This window comes from Suricata suricatta, chromosome 17 (assembly GCF_006229205.1).
Source record: "Suricata suricatta isolate VVHF042 chromosome 17, meerkat_22Aug2017_6uvM2_HiC, whole genome shotgun sequence".
NCBI classification, from domain to species: Eukaryota; Metazoa; Chordata; class Mammalia; order Carnivora; family Herpestidae; genus Suricata; species Suricata suricatta.
In genome coordinates this window covers 45,598,731-45,617,908 of record NC_043716.1, presented here as the reverse complement: position 1 = coordinate 45,617,908, position 19,178 = coordinate 45,598,731, and the positions used below count along the sequence as shown (strand labels likewise).

General features: G+C 51.7%; 1 protein-coding gene across 1 annotated transcript; it reads left to right on the top strand.

The window, feature by feature from the left end:
• Window positions 1-730: 730 nt before the first annotated feature.
• Window positions 731-12,429, top strand: CACNG1 (calcium voltage-gated channel auxiliary subunit gamma 1). Its single transcript, XM_029928585.1, has 4 exons — window positions 731-1,235; window positions 10,274-10,348; window positions 11,293-11,430; window positions 11,640-12,429. The coding sequence occupies exons 1-4, from the start codon at window positions 1,001-1,003 to the stop codon at window positions 11,864-11,866; spliced, it is 675 nt and encodes a 224-aa protein (XP_029784445.1). The 5' UTR covers window positions 731-1,000; the 3' UTR covers window positions 11,867-12,429.
• Window positions 12,430-19,178: the final 6,749 nt, after the last annotated feature.

Genomic DNA, 19,178 nt, shown 5'->3' with positions numbered 1-19,178 from the left:
CTCTTCGGTATCCACATACCCATCAGCCTCTCAGTCGTCACCTGGAGAACCACCTACGTCTGCCCTTTTTTACTGAAATACATTTATTTTTCAATGAAAACATAAGTGGCAAATCTTTAATAGAAGTAAAACTAAAACAGTAAAAAACAGAACTGCAGTCAGTTCCCGCTGGATTCTTCGTCCTCTCTGGGCTGTTCTTTGGTCTGCAAGCATCAGAAAGGTGTTAAAGACATACCAACCCCAAACAGGGCTTTTCTTCGGGGCCTAGTTGGGGGGATGGGAGGAGAAATGAAAAGGAAATAATGTTCTCACCCAGCCACAGTGCTGGGCAATGCCAGGCCCAGGACACACCTGAAATCCTCCTGCAGTCTGGGGATGGGCTAGGGCTTGAGGCTAAAACCTGGGAGGTGGGATCCCCAAGGTGTCCCTGGGCAGGTTTCGGGGTCCCCCAGACTCCCAGGACAAGGACCCACTCATCCCCCTGCCCCACTGGTGACTGGTCTGCCCAGTGTGAGAGCACAAGGCTGTGGCAACTGTGTCCCCAGGGTCCCCTGCCCTCACCCAGCAGTGTCCCCTTATCCTACAGCCCAGAGCAAGCAGGTTCCCACCGTGGCCTGCCCCTCGCCGCCTCCGACTCAGGGATTCTGAGCTGTCGACCGTGGAAGTCTGGAGTCACCATCTAGAACCCTCCTTCTTTGTCTCTCCTGGAGGTATTTCTGGTCCCAGGAGGGAAAGAAAGCCCTGAAACCTGAGGAGAAGCTACCCTTGGTGACACGCCTGAGAAGTGCATTAATAGAAGCCTCCCTCAGGCCCCTGACACGTCTGGACAGCTGCTCAGTCCCGTCTGGTGTCCCTCAGCCCCAAGGCCAGCCCCCTCTGGCTCAGCCGGACACACTAAACTTAGCGTCCAGCCCCAGCTTGATAATCGCCGCCACCTCCCCAGCCTGGCTGCCACCTGCCCGGGAGACACCGCCATTGGACCCGCTCCCCCACCACGGCCATGTCCCAGACCAAAGCACCGAAGGTCCGAGCGACCCTCTTCTGCATCCTGGTGGGCATCGTGCTGGCTATGGTGGCCGTGGTGACCGACCACTGGGCGGTGCTGAGCCCCGAGGTGGAGCACCACAACGCCACCTGCGAGGCAGCCCACTTCGGCCTCTGGCGGATCTGCCTCAAGCGGATTTTCATAAGTGACAGCAAGGACAAGACCTGCGGACCCATCTCCCTGCCTGGGGGTAACGTACCCACTCTCTGATCCCGTGCCCACCCTCATCCCCTGGAAAAGGTGCCCATGGGAAAGCCCAGGCAGAGTGCCCACCCCCACCCCGTGCCCAGGGAAGAGATCTGAATTGCATGTGTCCTACTGGAGGCCAGAGCTGACTTGTCGAATAAAGGCATTTGTCGCTGGCTTTTTCCATCTTGCTGAGGCCTCAGGCTTTTCACCCAGAGCAAAGGGCTGCCCAGGCGGGACCCCAGGCTCATGAAAGACTCCATGGATATACCAGACCAGAGGCTCCTGGCCCCTGAGGCGGCCCTCTTCTGGGTGTGCCTGGGTCCACTGTCTCCCTACACAGACAGGCTCAGTGGCCCTACAGCCTCAGGCTGATGGGACCCGTGGGCTGGCACAGTCCCTCCCCAGCCTCCAGGCTCCTTGTAATGGTGTTTAAGAATTCCAAGATGGCGACAGTGAGGCCTGGAGCCCAGCGTGGGTCCCTTCTGTGCGCAGAGCCTTGACCGACTGCTCCGGTCACACATCTGTGAAGCGTGGCCTGGCTGTAGATGAGCCACCCGCTTCTTGTCCACGCCGTCACTCTTGCCCATCCCCTCTTAGCTCAGACCCCTTGAGAGCTGGAAGCCTTTCCTCCCGCTGCGGTTTAAGAGGCTGTCATGGGATTGAGCCGCACATCAAGGGGAGCTCCTGGTGAGGAGCAGCCGGTATTAGGGGGGCCAGTCTACTCCGTAAACGTGGGGCCTTCCGCATTCGTGGCAAACATGCTGTGGAAAGAGCCCCGTGTGGAGAATGGAGGGTCTGGGCTCCAGGCACGCATTGCCCATGACGCCCCAGCAGCCATGGGGACAGCAAAGGGTATTGTGACTTCTGTGTGGTGCTTGGGCTCAGCCACATCAGTCCCTTCCAGGGCTTACAAATATCGCTCTAAGGTGGCGACGGACCAGGTTGAGTGCAGCGTCTCACCCGGTTCTCAGAAGTATTCCCTCTGCTCTCAGACTGGGTGTCCCCTGAAGCCTGCCTTTCAAAGAGGTCAGTGCTCAGTCCCCCGGAGGACTTGCAGGCCGTGTGGGGCAGAGGAGCCCAAACCCTGTTCCCCCACTTCTCCTTTTCCCCCTCCTTCCCTCCCGCTGGCTCTAGGAAATCCCTGCCTTGTTCACGCCCCTAGATACTCAGAAGACTTGTAAATAGCCAGCTGGCTTAGAAACACTGAGTCCCGGGGCTGAGTTCTTTAACAGACGTGGACATGTGCCTGACGGCTGTATCACGGGGCCCACATGCCCACGTTCCGCAGCCATGCCTGAGCACACCCGTAAACAGATGCATCATCAGGCCAGTTCCCCGGGCGGGGCAGGGCGAGGCCGATTCTCTACGGACCATGCGTGGGAATGCATGCTATGGTCCTGTCCATCTGTCCTCAGAAGCCCTACCTTTTAAAGTCTGGTGAGTTTACAGAGCAGATGAGCAGGGAGGCGAGGCAAGTCCATACAAGGAAGAGACGAACTAGCGGAGGACCAGCGGCCACGGTTTGGCCTTGAGCCTGACAAGGCCAAGTCCATCTCTATGCCTCCTTGCTCCGGCCCAGAGTGAATCCTCCCTCCCATGCTTGTGAGCCGTGTCCTTCCCCAGCGAGCTTCTGGAGTATGTTCCTGCTTTCCCCTCTCCTTTCTCCGCAGATGGACATCTTTACCCTTTCCCACCCACTTTCTCTGCCCGCTGTGGGATTGCTCTTTCCTAGAGAGAGGGATAGCGCTCATGTACGTTCTCTCATTTATTACTAATAGCAATAATAATAACCACACAAATATCGCACCATCTGCCAAGTATTGTTTTTTAAGTGCCTTCCACATTTTAACTGTGTCAAGTTTTATGTTTATTTATTTTTGAGAGAGAGAGAGAGAGAGAGAGAACACGAGTGAGGGGGGGCAGAGAGAGAGGGGCAGAGGTTCCGATGAGGGCTCTGAGCTGAGAGCAGAGAGCCCAATACAGGGCTCAAACTCACGAACTAGGAGATCATGACCTGAGCTGGAGACAGATGCTTAACCGACTGAGCCACCCAGGTGCCCCCATATTGTAATTTTGAATGACATCAGAAGAAGGGACAGACTGAGGATCTCCAGAAATCTTCTTCTCCATAAATACAATTGAGAACTTTGGCCAAAATGGTCAGAATAAACTCTCAGAACCCAGGAAATGAACCAATCTTGTAGCAATCCAGTGAGTGCTCGTTCAAGAAACTAGGTGAATCTCAGAGTGGTGAGTTTTGTGGGGCTTTAACTTGCTCTATTCCTGTCCCCCACCCCCAACTCTGTCCTAGCCTTGAAAACCAACAGCCCGCAAACAGTGAACATTTAGCAGCCTGGAAGCCCCCAGAGGGGACAGACATGATGGATCTCACTCACAGACTCATTCCCAGAGAACTGTCGTTATTGGATCTGTCTGGTGGGTCCCTGGAAGTCCCCACTTGCAAGGTTGTCTTCACTGGACCTGATGCTGAGGTCATCCGGTGCAAACAGTCTTTTTCCAAGGGGACATTTGTCAAAAACAATTAGAAAACAATTGTTTAATAGCATACCTTCCTGGGGCAGTAGACCCCAGTTAGGGCAATCGGCTAACCAGAAAGTCGGAGAATGAGCTACCCAGAGGCGGTTTTGAAAAGCTCCGTCATATTCCTGAGAATCTAGAAGGTCATGTACATGCATAGTACTGTGCGGTGCATGGGAAAGCCCTCCCTGAAAGGGTCCTTGGCACTCACCTTGGGCTGATCCCGAGGCTGTGAGCAAGCAGAAAAGGGGAGGAGAGGCAGAGATGCAGGCTGCTTGGCTTGGTGGAGTGATTAGCTCGGCTGAGCCCCTCAGTAAAGACTGGGAGATGTCCTAGTACCGAGCGGAACTAGTCTACCCAACATGAGCGGGCCGCCAAGCTAACTGAGCAGAGATTTCAGTGTTCACACATGACAAAGAGTGCAGACTTGGCAAAATTAATTAAGAGAAGTCACTAAACAAACAGTAACAAACAGCAACAAGAGCGAACCCCGGGGAAGCAGGCGGGGGGTTGGGGGAAACTCTGATTTCCAGAATTGCTCATTATATGATTCACATTTTCCAGCTTTAAATTTAAATTTTTTTTTTAAATTTATTTTTGGAAAAAAATTTCTTTTTGTGGGGGAGCCCAAGCAGGAGTAGGGGAGGGAAAGAGAGAGAGGGAGAGAGAGACATAAAGGGAGACAGAGAGAGAGAGAGAGAGAGAGAGAGAGAGAATCCCAAGCAGGCTCCACGCTGTCCACGCAGAGCCCAACGTGGGGCTGGAACTCACAGATCAGAGAGTTGTTAAGCCAGAATCAAGAGTTGGTCGTTTAACTGCCTGAGTCACCCAGGGGCCCCTAAATTTAAATTTTAAATTTAAAACAATCACAAGACATGCAAAGAAATACAAAAAAGTATGGGCCATACATAAGGGGGATAAACCCAGTCAATAGATCCTTAAGAAAGCCAGATACTGAACCTAAAGACTTTAAATCAGCTATTTTAGATACATTCAAAGAACAGCAACAAAACAGAGCCTAAAGAACTAAAGATGAGAATGAAACAGAGAATATCAATAATGAGATAGAAATTGTTTTAAAAGGACCCAACAGAGATTCTAAAGTTGAGAACTACAGTAATTGAAATGGAAAATTCAATAGCAGGTTCAATAGCTGATCTGAGCAGGCACAAAAAGGAATAAGTGAACTTGAAGATAGATCAGTTGAGGTTAGCTAGTGTGAGGGAGAGACAGGAAAAAAGAAAGAATGAAGAAAAATGAACAGAGCCTCAGAGACATGTAAGATGGTATCAAATGAGCCAACGTACACAGAATGGTGGTCCCAGAAGGAGAGGAGAGAGAGAGGGAGAAAGGAGCAGGAAGGATGTGTGAAAAATAATGGCTAAAGTGTTTCCAAAATCGATGAAAAACATTAATCTACAAATCCACGAAGCTTAGTCAATTCCAGTGGGATAAATCCGCACCCAGACACATCATAATCAGAACTGCTAAAAGATAAAGACATAGAATCCTGGAAGCAGCAAGAAATGCACATACAAGAGATTGTTAGTAAGATTTACAGCTGATATTTTTTTAGAAACCATGGAGGCCAGAAGGCAGTGGGACAAAAAATATATATGTATATATATATATATATTCCTCACAAAATCCTTTATAAGGTCCATACTATTATTATCTCATCTTACGGATAGAGAAAATGAGGCACAGAGAGGTTGGGTAACTTGACTAAGGTCACACAGCACAGCAGAGCAGCCAGAGATCCTACCCCTCAAATGCACCTTCTTGGTCACTACATTATACTACTTTACAGCAGCCCAGTAAGGACGCTGTCATTCTTCAGGTGATTCTCATTCTACATGTGGGAAAACTGAGGCCAGAGTGGCCTTCCCAAAGCTAACCATCTCACAAGTAGGGGTTCAACACCCAAGCCTCAAATCCAGACCCTCTTCCGGTCCAGTCCACTCCCATACAATACCCCCCACTGTACAGACAAACACAGCTCCTCAGAGCTGCTGATTCAGGCGAACACAGAAGAGGCCCACCTTTGACACGGCACGGTTTAGAAGGAGCTGGAACCAGGAGCTGGTCAAGAGAGGAGCCTTTTCAAGGTCCCATTCAGCCACTGATTGCTGGTGGCTCCAAAGACCATAAATTGTCTAATTTGGTTTTTCCACTGACCCAGAGAATTTTAGAAGGACTGTCACGCACAAGATTGACATTTGAGGTCAATTCCAATGGCTTTAGAATGAGAGTGAGGCCTTCCCCCATTGTCAGGAGAGGCTGACTGTCTAAAAGCCCAAGCGAATCATTGTAGAGGGGTCTTCCCCTGACCTTGGGCCAGTCAGAATGTTATTTCTCTCGGGCTCCGTCTCTTTAGGCTAAGGTAACAGACTGCCCCAGGTCGCCTCTGCCCTTATGGCACCTTCTCTGCCAGTACTTGGCGCAGGGACTGGAGTCACATGAAACAGGATGGTACAGAGCCCAAGAATTTCAGGGGCTTTCTTTCCCGTCCACATGAGCCCGTACAGGACACCCAGGCTGTACCTAGACTTTCCCCCCATAGAGCAGCAATGCTCTGACACTCTGGGGTGGGGTCTTGGGGATTTCTCCAGACCATTTGATAAAAGTCTTCCATGAGAGAGGCCGGGGGAGACAGAGCACAGAGACACCACTGTCAGGAGCGTCAAGAACTCTTTTACAAAGAGGGTCAAGACAGCCTGGCATTGAAGCAAGTAACAAGAAAGTGAAATATTTTTTTCACCCCCCAAATCACTAATCCTCTCGGTTTTGTATCAATTAACAAGGTATTTTTTAATATATTAAAGTCTACATCAATGAGCATTCTCAGTGATAACCCAGAAGTGTCTCCTCATCGTAGAAGTCAGCCCAACGATCAGAGAAACATCTGCATTGACTCAAGTTCAGGTTGGAGTTAAATGTGCCTTCTGTTCTGGTTCTTTGAACTTGGCAGTTAGATCCAGTTCTGTGTAGTCACTCCTTTAACCAGAGTGTTTGGTCAGCCAGAATATTCCCACCCCAGTCAAGCTCAATAGCTGAGTTCACCATATTTTTTAAGGAATAACCCATTTAACTTTTTAGACCACTGAGTTTTATGTCTCTTCATGACAGACATTTCTGAAATACAGAGAAACAGAAATACAGTTTTTTAAGTTTATTTTTGAGCAGAGGAAAGGGGGGAGAGGCAGAGAGAGAGGGAGAGAGAGAGAATCCCAAGCAGGCTCCACACTATCAGCACAGAGCCTAACGTGGAACTTGAACTCATGAACCAAGAGATCATGACCTGGCCAAAATCAAGAGTCACTCGCTTAACTGACTGAGCCCCCCAGGCACCCCGAGAAATACAAATACTAAAATCACCACAAGTCATCTGCAGAGACAAAGGAGGCTGGAGGAACCCGGAGTTCCTAATTATTGGTCCCAGATCGTCACCCTGACATTAGTATCTCCACTGGCTGGACCAGGGCACTTGCTTCTTCTGCCCCATGAAGGGGTTACAATCCATCAGGACAAAGGTGTAAGCCCTGAGCGTAGTGTCATTGGGAAGGGAGCCAGGGAAAAGGCAAGGAAGGATACCAGAAAGGCAGGCCGGAATCCGCACAGTTGTCACACAGCTATCACTGCCCCTCTCCTCCAAGCCCCTCCCCCATGAGCCCCTGTCTGATGTCTTTCCTTTCCAAGTTGCTCTTGATGCTCGGTTTACCCAAAGCACCCAGACAAAGGGGCAGGAGCAGAATCTGCCCACCTCAACAGGACCCTGGGCACTTCCTGAGTGACACAGGCAGACGCCCGGCTTGGTCTTTCCTGGACGAGCGTCTTGTTGGTGCTGGACGTGTCCAGAGCGATGCTCGGGTCTCACATCCCCCAACCCCTGCTGCAGTCATCAGCCCACAAAGGGGCTCGTTGCCCTCTGTGGACAGCCGTGGGGTCTTGGGACAGACATGACTCCTGGGTTCGGGGCAGAAGGCATTGGCTTCCTTGTGTGCTAAGTTCAAGGGAGGGGACAGGGCTGGCCCACCCACTCAAACCCCAGGCCGAGAGTTCCAGATGCCCCGAGTGGGAACCCCACTCCCTGGGGGCCCTCTATACCCCACACATGACATCATTTAATGGGGGAGGGTGTACTTGGGTCACTGAACGGGAAAACCTCCCCTAGAAAATCCACAGGCTGGCTTCCCCAGACATCCCGCACCCCACTCTGGGGCTGAGCCAAGACGGGCTCTCCGCAGGCAGCGGTCTGTCCAGGACAGAGACTGCCGTTGATCCGGTGGAGGCTGATCCACAAACAGGACCTGTGTGTGAGTGGCCTCAGTGGCCCAGAACTGCCAGAGAACTGCGCTCCGGCCAGGCTCCGACGGGCCTTTATCTCCCAGCCCTCTGCTCCGAAGGCTTTTAACTCACAGATTGCAAGTAACAGGGAAGCAGCTGACCATGAAATACACTTGAATTCAGTCAATTCTTTTCAGAGGGTTTTCGGTGACAACCGAAATTGGCCCTTAAAGAATGAAACAGAATTGTTCCTTTGTCCAGAGGGAGACGCATGGAGACTTACGACCTAGCATGAACCATTTTGAAGCAGCGATTCAAGAGCATCTATAGCTAATAATCTAACAAATAGAAGAGGGTTGCATTATGCTTTAAAATAGCACCGGAAGCTGTGAGAGAGAAAAGCGCAGCGTTAATTCTGACATCACCGCCAGCAGTCAGACACCCCAGGTAACTCCGCTCGAAAGGGAAGTGATTTAAATTTAGAAGCTCAGAGAGAAGGCTGTTTACCTCTCAGAGCATTTACTGCTGCTAAACCAGGCCCATCTCCAGGGGGAATAGATGTGACCCTGACGTTGGGGGAGGGGGAAAGAAGGGGAGGCCATAGGCTTAAGTGGTGATAAGATGATTTAGGTCAGATAGAGGAAAGCCTGCACCCCAATGAAAGCTATGACTTTGGAGACACCTCAAGTACACTTCCACAAGAAACAGACATCAATAATCGTCTTCTCATAATTTACATGTAGCCAAAAAGGGAAGCAATGAACACATATAATAGACACCATCTAAACTAAGAGTGGAGGGGTCATGGACTCACAGGAAAAAGAAAGCAAAGAAGGGCCTCCCACAAATAAAAAGCAACCCAATTTGATTTTCTTTTTAAAGAAACTAACTATTTTAAAAAAAAATCACCTACGTCCTAAAGAAGGAGTAAGGAATATTAAACTGTTTTCCATAAGCAAGAAGAACTCATTTGATTTTAAAGCGTGTCAAGTTACAAGAGAAATTAAAGGAGAAAAATGGAAGAGAAATTATGCCTGAAATTGTATTTAAAACCAGCATGAATTTCTTTGTTCTGAGGCCTTCCACTAACCACCCCCCCACCCCCGCCATCAAATCCAGATTTCCCGTCCCGCTGTTCATGGATCTTCCGTGACTTTTCTGGCAGCTCGCCAGGGAGGTTTTGTCTGGGCCACAGGTGTCAAGGGTCTGATGAAATGACATGACAGTCACATTTGGCCCTTGAAGGGAGGTTCTCTACCCTGCACCCAAGTCCATCCAGATGACCTAGTCAGAAGAGCTCTTTGTGGGGCATTTTAAAGGAGCAGGGCTTCCCAAAATGTCTGAGCATCAGAATCTTCTGGAAAGCTTTCAAAAAACATCCTTCCCCATCAGTCCCAGTGCGTCAGGATGGACCTGGATACTGACAGAAAACACAGCCCTAGGTTTTGGTGTGACCAGGCTTTCTCAACCTCAGCCCTGTGGATACATGGGGCGGGTCAATTCTATGTTGTGCAAGGCCAGCTGTAGGCTGTTTAGCAGTATTCCTGGCCTCTCTCTACCCACTAGACACCAGAGGCACGCTGCCAGTTATAACACCAAAAATGTCTCCAGACTCTGCCCAACGTCTCCTGGGGGAAGAGGAATGAGCCCCAGGCGAGAACTACCATTTGGCCCTTTGTTGATGGTCTTCCCTGTACACCCGGACAAACCGGGTGCTGAGCCTCAGTTATCCCATCTGCCTAATGGGCTGAGTACCCACAGTACTATCTGCCCACTCAACAGGGTCAGCCTTTGCCTCCTGAAGATCTCTTGACTTCTTAAAAAAAATTTTTAAACTGAGAGAGAGAGAGAGAGAAAGCACTCAAGCAGGGGAGAGGCAGAGAGAGAGGGAGAGAGAGACTCCCAACCAGGCTCTGTGCTCTCAGCGGGGCTCAAACTCACCAAATTGAGATCATGACCTGAGCCAAAACCAAGAGTTGGACGCTTAACCGACTGGGCCACCCAGATGCCCCAAATTGGCTTAACCCCCTTTATCCTACTGAAATTTTGGGCTAAGGGTCTAGAAAGATGTTTGTTTCCGCCAGATTCAGGGTTTAGGGAGATGAGGGCCGGCCTGCCAGACCAGCGGGATCACACCCGCCCTCTTTCCCTGGAGCCTCTGGCCGGTCTGCAAGCCCCACGACTCAACTCACAGGCCGCCTCCCTCCCTTGCAGAGAAAAACTGTTCCTACTTCAGGCATTTTAACCCAGGAGAGACCTCAGAGATCTTCGAAGTCACTACTCAGAAAGGTGAGCGCCCCTGGGGGAAAGCAGGGAGGGGAGGGCGACCTCTGTCACAGGCTGTGGAGCCAGAAAATCATTTGGCACAAAGGACTCCCCTGCTCGGATGGCAGGAAGCCCGTCCTGATGCATCGGAGCAGCGGTGCCCTCGCGCCCTGAGGGCGCAGCATTGGTGGTAGCTGTCCTGCGCTTCTGTCCGTCGGGCTTGGGAGCGGTCACAGGGAGGGGGTTCCCGGGGAGACCCCAGGCCACAGTACATCTTCCCGCGAGGCCCAGCGACAGGGAACTGAACTGAGTCCTCAGAACCCCTGCGCCGGTGTTCAGGGCTCGTGGGTCAGCGGATTCCCTCCGTGGCCCCGCTGTCACCCCCGAGGGATCAGGACAGCAGGGACGTGGGGGGACGCCTAGGGGTCCGGGAGCACGTGCGCCCCCAGGGCCTCCCCGGAAGCACCTCGGCATGTGTGCGAAGGCCCCCTGCATGGGGTGTGGCCTCGCACGCTCGCTCAGAGAGGTCCTCATCTGCCACATACACACACGCACACGCACACACACGCGCACACGATCGTGCGCGCCGCCCTGCAACGAGCCACACTTCCCGCGGCCGCTTGGTGTCCCAGGCCCCACCACCCTCAGCCCTCTGCCCCGTGGCTCACGGGAAGCTTTCTGTTCCAGAAAGGTCTCGGGCCACATGGCTCCCGCAGGCTTTGCAGGCCTCTCTGCCTGCCCCCGGGCTTGGGACCCGCAGCGCAGGGCCCCACGCGGGGCGGGGGAAGGGGAGGTCCGTTGCCACCCCGGCCCCGCCCCTGACCCACCGCGTGACGCGGAGAAGCGTTTCCCCTGGGAACCTCAGTACGCTCTCCGGTGAAATGGGCGCAAGGGCACCTGGCACTGCCCACCCCCCACCTCCTGCCGCCGCTGAGCCGCCCTCCTGTCCCTGCCCTCCTGTCCCGCAGAGTACAGCATCTCGGCCGCCGCCATCGCCATCTTCAGCCTCGGCTTCATCATCATGGGGACCAGCTGCGCGCTTCTGTCCTTCAGGAAGAAGCGGGATTACCTGCTGAGGCCGGCGTCCATGTTCTACGCGTTTGCAGGTAGCAGGGGTGGGCCCCGGCTCTCCGGGGACCCAGGGCAGCGCTCAGCAGCTGGTGCATCTGGCACAGGGGTGAGGGGTGGGGGGCAGGAGGAAACTGACCACCACGCGCTTTGCTAACACAGCGAGCGAGGGAAGAGGCGCGGCCGGTGGGCCCCGGGGAGGGGGCGGTCTGGGCAGGGGGCCCTGAAGGCCCGGCTCCGCCCGCAGGTCTGTGCATCTTCGTGTCGGTGGAGGTCACACGGCAGTCGGTGAAGCGCATGATCGACAGCGAGCACACCGTCTGGATCGAGTACTACTACTCTTGGTCCTTCGCCTGCGCCTGCGCCGCTTTCGTCCTCCTCTTCCTCGGCGGCCTGGCCCTCCTGCTTTTCTCCCTGCCTCGAATGCCACAGAACCCCTGGGAGTCCTGCATGGACGCTGAGCCCGAGCACTAGCCCTCCAGGCCACCCCCTCCACCCCCACCCCCACCGTCACCCGCGGGGCTTTCCCCTCGGGAAGCCGAGCCTTGCCCAGAACGTTCTAGAGAGGAAGCGGGAGCTTTACCTCTCCCCCATCCCACCTGCCCCACGACAGCCGCTGCTGCTGCCCTCTCTTGAGCCCTTCTCTGGGCTGTGACAGGCTCCGCCTGGGTGTCCAGCACAGGGACCTGACCCAGACTTGCCCGTGGTGGGAGAGAGGCAGGCAAGGCTAGCAGGTGCAAGGTGGGGGAGACCTTCCCCTGGAGGTCAACGTTGTCCCCACTGAGCCAGTTGTCCTTGATAAGCTGGGTCCAGTTGTCCTCTGGTAGCCCTGTAGGGACGCCCAGTGCTCATTTACCGATTCTGGGCGTTGGCCCGAGCCAGTCGCCAGCCACTCCCTCCATCTCCGGGACAAAATACACCCTTTCCAGTGAACTGAACGTTCCCTCCTTGATTTCCAAGATGCCCGAGGAGCATTTTTTTTTAAAACTGGGTAGAACCTGACTGTGGTTTGAAATAAAAGCTCTTTGAAAACTTTTTTTTCTTGCAACGAAATTGCTTGGATTCCTGACCACGCCCCAGGGGCCCCATGACCCTGACGGAGAAAGGAAAGCATGTCCCCACCATCCCCCACGCCCGGGGGTATGTTGAGGACTTTAGTAGAGAGATGTAGGGAAGAGTGGGCCATGAGGTCCTGTTTACCAATAAAAAATAGTTCTGAACTCCAGCTTGGATCTCTGGACCCTGGGATCGTTGGGAGAAACCAGAGACCATCTGACTAGGCAAGGGTGTTCAGAATAAGGAGGGGTTATTTCCAAAGTCGCCGCCCGCTGGCATCCCAGTGCTAACACAGCCCTCGAGCTCCACAACCACACGTGTCTGATTTCAGATCTGGATTTTTGTTACAAAGAACGTCAGGAAGCTGGACTTAGCAGTTAGACACTTAGGATTATGCGGAATGTCATAGTTGACGCTCCTCTACCTTCCAGAACCCCACCGTATTTGCCCAGCCCTCAGAAACGTTAAGTCAGACACAGTAGTGAGGATTTACGCACCGGAACACGCACCGGAAGTCCCGTGTTGCACCGGAAGTCCCGTGTCGCACTAATTCTCCTAGAGCAGGGCTTGCAAACTAGAGCCTGTAGGCCAAATCCCGCCCACTGCCTGTTGTATGCTCCACAAGCTAAGAATGGGTTTGTTTGGGTTTTTTTTTTTTTTACAATTTAAGTGGCTTTTAAAAATGAAAAGAAGGGGCGCCTGGGTGGCTCAGTCTGTTAAGCGTCCGGCTTCGGTTCAGGTCAGGTCTCACGGTTCGTGGGTTCCAGCCCCGTGTTGGGCTCTGTGCTGACTGCGAGCTCAGAGCCTGGATCCTGTTTCTGATTCTGTATCTCCCTCTCTCTGGCCCTCCCCTGCTCACACTGTCTCTCAAAAATAAATTAAAAGCATTTAAAATTTTAAAAAAAATTTTTTACATAAAAAGATTTTACGACATTTGAGAAGTATTTCCATTTCAGTGTCCGTAATAAAGTTTTATTGAAACTGTCAAAGAAAAACAAAGTCGCTCAGGTGGCAGGGGCAGATTGTAATCAGTCATGGACTCTTATAAATACGGAAGAGTCCAGTATGAACTGTGACAGACTGGCTCGCATTACACGGCCCTTGATGGAACAAGTTGGTGGAGCCCTGTTCTGAAGTAACTACACTCATCGGTGAGCCTATTAACTGCACACTGTTCCATCTGTAGCGTGAAAGGAAAGAGACTCGTTTGTTCTGTGTAGAACAATTTAAAAGGAAGAAGTGTGAGTCTGGGGGCATCTGGGTGGTGGCTGAGGTGGGCTTGTCAAGATTCTCAGGTGCACGTGGGAGGCTCCGTTGGTTGATCGACCGACTTTGGCTCAGGTCACGATCTCATGGTTTGTGGGTTTGAGCCCCAGGTCAGACTCTGTGTGGACAGCTCAGAGCCTGGAGCCTGCTTTGGATTCTGCGTCTCCCCTTCTCTCTCTGCCTTTCCCTTGCTTGTACTCTCTGTCTCAAACATAAATAAAACATTTTTAAAAATTAAAACAAAAGAAAGATTCTTCTCTGTCATCTCAGGGGTTTGGGCTGGACTTGCAGGCATGGCTGAGGAGCCCCGGGGACAGAGGGCACAGCCCAGCCTCCTCTCCAGCCAGGAACAGTGCAAATGTCTGGCACATGGTTGTGAAAGCAGAAGGGTCAAAGCGAGCAGGGTGACATAAATGTCACGAAGCCAAAGTCCGGGAGCCGCCGAGAAGGCACTGGCAGGTGAGCTGTGAAGGAGGCTACACAGCTGATAAGCTACAGCCACCAGCAGGACACTGTCCCAAAGGGGCAAAGACAGACCCCAGGAGCAAACGTGCTCCAGGGAGGAGATAGGAAAATGAAAGTCTGGGCCAGCCAGGGAGCTGGGGCCACGGTTTGTCAGTAAGAAGGCAGACAGACAGATGACCTTTTCCCACAAACTCCGTGTTGCAAGTCAGTGCTATTGTTTCTTCTGCTTCTGCTGCTGCTGCTGCTGCTTCTTCTTCTTCTTCTTCTTCTTCTTCTTCTTCTTCTTCTCCTTCTCCTTTTCTTTCACCTTCACCTTCTTTCTTCTTCTTCTCCTTCATCATCATTTCTGTTACCAGAATTAGACTGCTGTGCATTTTAAATTCCCACGTGGGTGCCTATGTTTTCTGCACCAGAGGCCCACCTCCGAGTGCAACAGCAACTGCACAGAATCCTGTTGGCTTCCCAGAGTTTGAACTCTCTCGAGAGGCAGGTGCGCCCAGAACTGCTTTGCAGACAAAAGGGTCGGAGGGTAGCTGCCAGAGAGCCTGTCCTTATCGCATCTGCCCCCGCTTCTGCTGTGGGGAAAAACATACCGCCATCAAACAGAACAGAGCTAGGGGCGCCTGGGTGGCTCAGTCTTAAGCGTCTGGCTTCAGCTCAGGTCATGATCTCATGGTTCGTGGGTTCGAGCCCCACGTCGGGCTCTATACTGACAGCTCAGAACCTGGAGCCTGCTTCAGATTCTGTATCGCCCTCTCTCTCCGACCCTCCCCTGCTCTCACTGTCTCTCTCTGTCTCTCAAAAAAACAAATAAACAAAACACACACACACACACACACACACACACAAAACCAAAACAAACAGAACCAAATGCTGAAAGAGAAACAGATCAACCAAACCAGTGAAGGAAACCCTCTTTTTCTCGTCAGCTCACGGACCTAGGCTTGCCAGGAAGCCAGTCCAGAATGGGCACCGGGTCAGTCTAGCTCTGCTTGGGTCTGGTGGGGATTCAAGCCATCCCCTTGACCTCCGTGCTGGGCCCAGCCAGGCCACGCTCCCAAGGCCCGACAATGAAAAACCACACAGGGCTCCCAACTCCTTGCCTGGGTGGGTGTGAATTTACCAGCCATGGGACCAAGATTTCCTAACACCTTCGCTCTCTCAGCTTTTTAGAATTCACTGTATTCCACGAGGAGCCAGGACTAGCAACTCCGTCATCGAGATACGTATCTGAGTGTGAGACATTTTTCTTTAATTGCAGGAAAATATACACAGCATGAAATTTACCATCTTCACCCTTTCTAAGGTCGGTAATGTTGAGTATATTCACAGTGTTATGCCGCCCATCTCCAAACGTCTTTTCATCGTCCCAAACTGAAACTCTGTCCCTGCGAGGCAACTCCACGTTCCCCCTCCCCCAAGCCCCCTGGTGACCACCCCTCTCCTTTCTGTCTGTATGAATCTGGCTACTCCAGGCACCTCGTGTAAGCAGGATCCTACAGTGTCTGTCCTTCTCTGTCTGGTTTATCTCACTCAGCATAATGTCCTCAAGGCTCATCGATGTTCTAGCCTGTGTCAGATTCTCCTTCCTCTTTAAGGCTAAGTAATATTCCATTGTAGGGCCCTAGCATGGCTTGCGTTTCCATTCATCCGTTAATGGACACTTGGGTGTTTCCACCTTTTGACTACTGTGAAATGCTGGTGGGAACAGGGATGTACAAGTATGTCTTCGGGACTCTGCAATTCTTCTGGACAAATACTAAGTGTGACATTTATAAAAACTCTTCAATATTTATTGATTTTGAGAGAGCGGGTGGGGGAGGGGTAGAGAGAGAGGGAAACAGAGAGTCCCGAGCAGACTCTGCACTGTCAGGGCAGAGCCCCACATGCGGCTCGAACTCACGAACTGCGAGATCAGGACCTGAGCCGAAATCAAGAGTCGGACGCTCAACCAACTGAGCCACCCAGGTGTCCCAAGTGTGACATTTTTAAAATCAAGATTATTGCAAAATATCCATGATGAGCACAGTATCAAAATTTTACATGAAGACAGGATCCGTATTGTTGGTTTTTCCTATTGTGTCACACTCCCGTGGCTTGGCATGGAGGTGGAAGGTAACCACAACTGTCCCCGGCAGACAAAGAAACCTGAAGAGCAGGGAAAGGCTTGCTTCCTGCGACCTGGTTCACTGGCCCCGAAACAGGATTGAGAACCAAGGCTGCTGGTTCCCCACTATCTAGCCAGGGGGCCCTCTACCGGCCAGTCCTCCACCTGACCTCTGCCCAATGACCAGGGGGGCAGGGGGCCAAGAGACATCTCACCCTCGCTTTGGCTAACACACAGTAGGTAAGTCCTGGCCAATGGCTTGGCTTTTACTAGCCCTTCCTTGAGACTAAAACTTTCAAGGATCTCTGTGTGACTCCATTTTTCCTGGCTGCCCCAATAAAGATGGATTTCCGTCACATCCCATGGCAATATTGCTCCTGCCTGTGTGACTCGTACTGTTTTGATCAAATATTTTATTTACAAATTCATTTCTAATGTATACCCTGCCCACTTTTAGAAAAGATCTGGAGTAGAGACAAGGTATTCATAAACCTGTGGTGTGGAACATCTCTATTACACCGGTCACTGGTGTTCAGGACACAGCTGGCCATGGTCCCCTCTAGCCCACATGTCATGGTGTCCCCCCACACCCCAAAACAAGACACGTTCCTGCATGGTGAGGAAAAGTGAGATAATTGCCATTAATAGGGATGATACTTTGGCCTGAACAGAAAAGAACTGATGGCCTCTTGGAAATATGTGTTGATTTGGGTTTGGGCTTGCCTCTCTTTTCACCCAACAAGTGGCCCCGGTAGCCCCCACAAAAGCATGGAGGATGGGGGATCTGCAACCGCGACCTGAGTGTCATGGGCTCTGAGCTTAGGGAGCTCAAAACAAATTCCCAAGTCATTGCTTTAAACATCAAACGCCCTTCCCACCCCACGGCCCCGGGGTGCTAAGGTTGCAAGCAGATTTCCGAGAGTCTTAGGGCCACCAAGCTCTAAGCGTTTCAAAGCCCTAATGAAGCTGATGAAGTGAAGGATGTGGTTTAGCTGGAAGCATCTGAGAGGCAGGGAGGCGGCCGTGGATCATCCCCTGGGTCTAATGGGGAGAAAACTGGAGCTCCAGGAACCCCAGGTGGTGTGGGTTTCACAGACGTGAGACCTACTGCTGTAGGCAGACGTGGGAAATCTGGTTGAAAGAAGCGTCTCCTTCTCACCTTCTTCAGAGAGTCAGAGGCCCTTCACCCAAGAAGCCCCGTGACCTCGATGGCTCTGTTGACACACGTCCCTCTTGTCCTTGCCCCATTCAAGGTCTGCTTCCAACACAGGCTGAAAGCGCGTGAAGAGCAGAGCTGGCTGGAATATCCACTGCCTGGCCGGAGGCCCGGTGCACAGTAGGTGCCTTAAAGGAGGCAGCGAGGAGGGAAGGAGGGACAATAGATTACTTTGAGGGAAGCAACGAATGCGGGTTTGTGAGTGGGGCGAAGAACCCAAAGGGTTGCCAGGCACCAGCGGATTCCGTCTGAATTGATGAGGGTGTTGAGTCAGTTTCCCATGCCAAGGTAGACCCTCAATTTTTGAGGCCCTACTATGTGCCAGACCTGTGATGGTGAGTTCTAGACCAAGGCAGCTGTGGACTTTCTCAGGGCCTCAGTTTCCTCACCAGGCAACAGTTAGACTCGCGCATGTTGGACCAGAGTCCCCTCCAGTCCTACTCTCTGGGGCCCTCACCTCAGGGAACATGACTTACACATTCAAAAATTCACTGTAAAATTCACTTGAGTGATAATGAGGGCATTTAAGCTGGTTAAAACGTGTGTTTTCTCCCTTAAGGCTCACAACTACCCTGCATGTTAGCCACTGCTGTCCCCACTTAACAGATGAAGAAACCGAGAGTCAGCAAGGCTGAGTAACCCAGGGTCACACAGCTGGTAAGTGGCAAAGAATCAGAACCCCATTCCTTCCTCCTCCCCAGCACTGAGCTGTTCGCCGTCTTGCTGTGTAATATGGGCTCAACCTTGCTGGGTCGCAGCTTTTGAGAAAGCAGTGCTGGTTCTGGAAGGTCCCTGCTGAGCTGCACAGATACGGGACTCTAGTTTAACTGGAATGAAACCAACACGACTGATGTATGTTACGTGCATCATGTGAGCATCACGTTAGACGTAAAGCTGGGGCTGTACCTTTCTCGTAGGGAGAGCTTAAGACAAAGGTTCATCATACATTTCCTGGCGTGCATTTCAATTTCTTGTCTGTGTTTTAGGGATTAGGACTTTGGTTCTGCCTTAGTCTTCATAAAGGTCAGACTTAATGCAAGTCTGCTCACACCAAACGGTAGAGTGAGTATACCGCTGTTTATGTTCACAAATCACAATGTTTGCTCCTCTTGCCCAACCCGAACAAAATAAAACAGGGTTGAGGTGCCTGGGTGACTGGAGTCGGGCTCTGTGCTGACAGCTCAGAGCCTGGAGCCTGCTTCAGATTCTGTCTCCCTCTCTCTCTGCTCCTCCCCTGCTCATGCTGTCTCTCTCTCTCTCTCTCTCTCTCTCTCTCTCTCTCTCTCTCAAAAATAAATAAACATTAAAAATAAATAAAATCGTGGTGCCTGGGTGGCTCAGTCAGTTAAGTGCTGGCTCAGGTCATGATCTAATGGTTTGTGAGTTCGAGCCCCATGTCGGGCTCTGTGCTGACAGCTCAGAGCCTGGAGCCTGCTTTGGGTTCTGTGTCTCCCACTCTCTCTGCCCCTCCCCTGCTTATGCTCTGTCTTTCAAAAATAGGTAAACATTTTAAAAATGTGATAAATAAAAAAAATAGGGTTATTTTGGGATATGAGACTGTATCTTTCATACATTCTAATTTCAAAGTCTTGTGTTCTTCAGAATATCATGATTGCTCTAATGAATTGAGTTTACAAGAAGTCATTATAAATTGTATTCACCAAAGGTATTTATAA

Excerpts from the sequence above, each read along its gene's own strand:
- CACNG1 (XM_029928585.1), top strand. The coding sequence starts at position 1,001 with ATGTCCCAGACCAAAGCACCGAAGGTCCGAGCGACCCTCTTCTGCATC. Across the intron at positions 1,236-10,273 it reads ACCCATCTCCCTGCCTGGGG|AGAAAAACTGTTCCTACTTC; the intron begins GTAACGTACCCA and ends CCTCCCTTGCAG. Across the intron at positions 11,431-11,639 it reads CATGTTCTACGCGTTTGCAG|GTCTGTGCATCTTCGTGTCG; the intron begins GTAGCAGGGGTG and ends CTCCGCCCGCAG.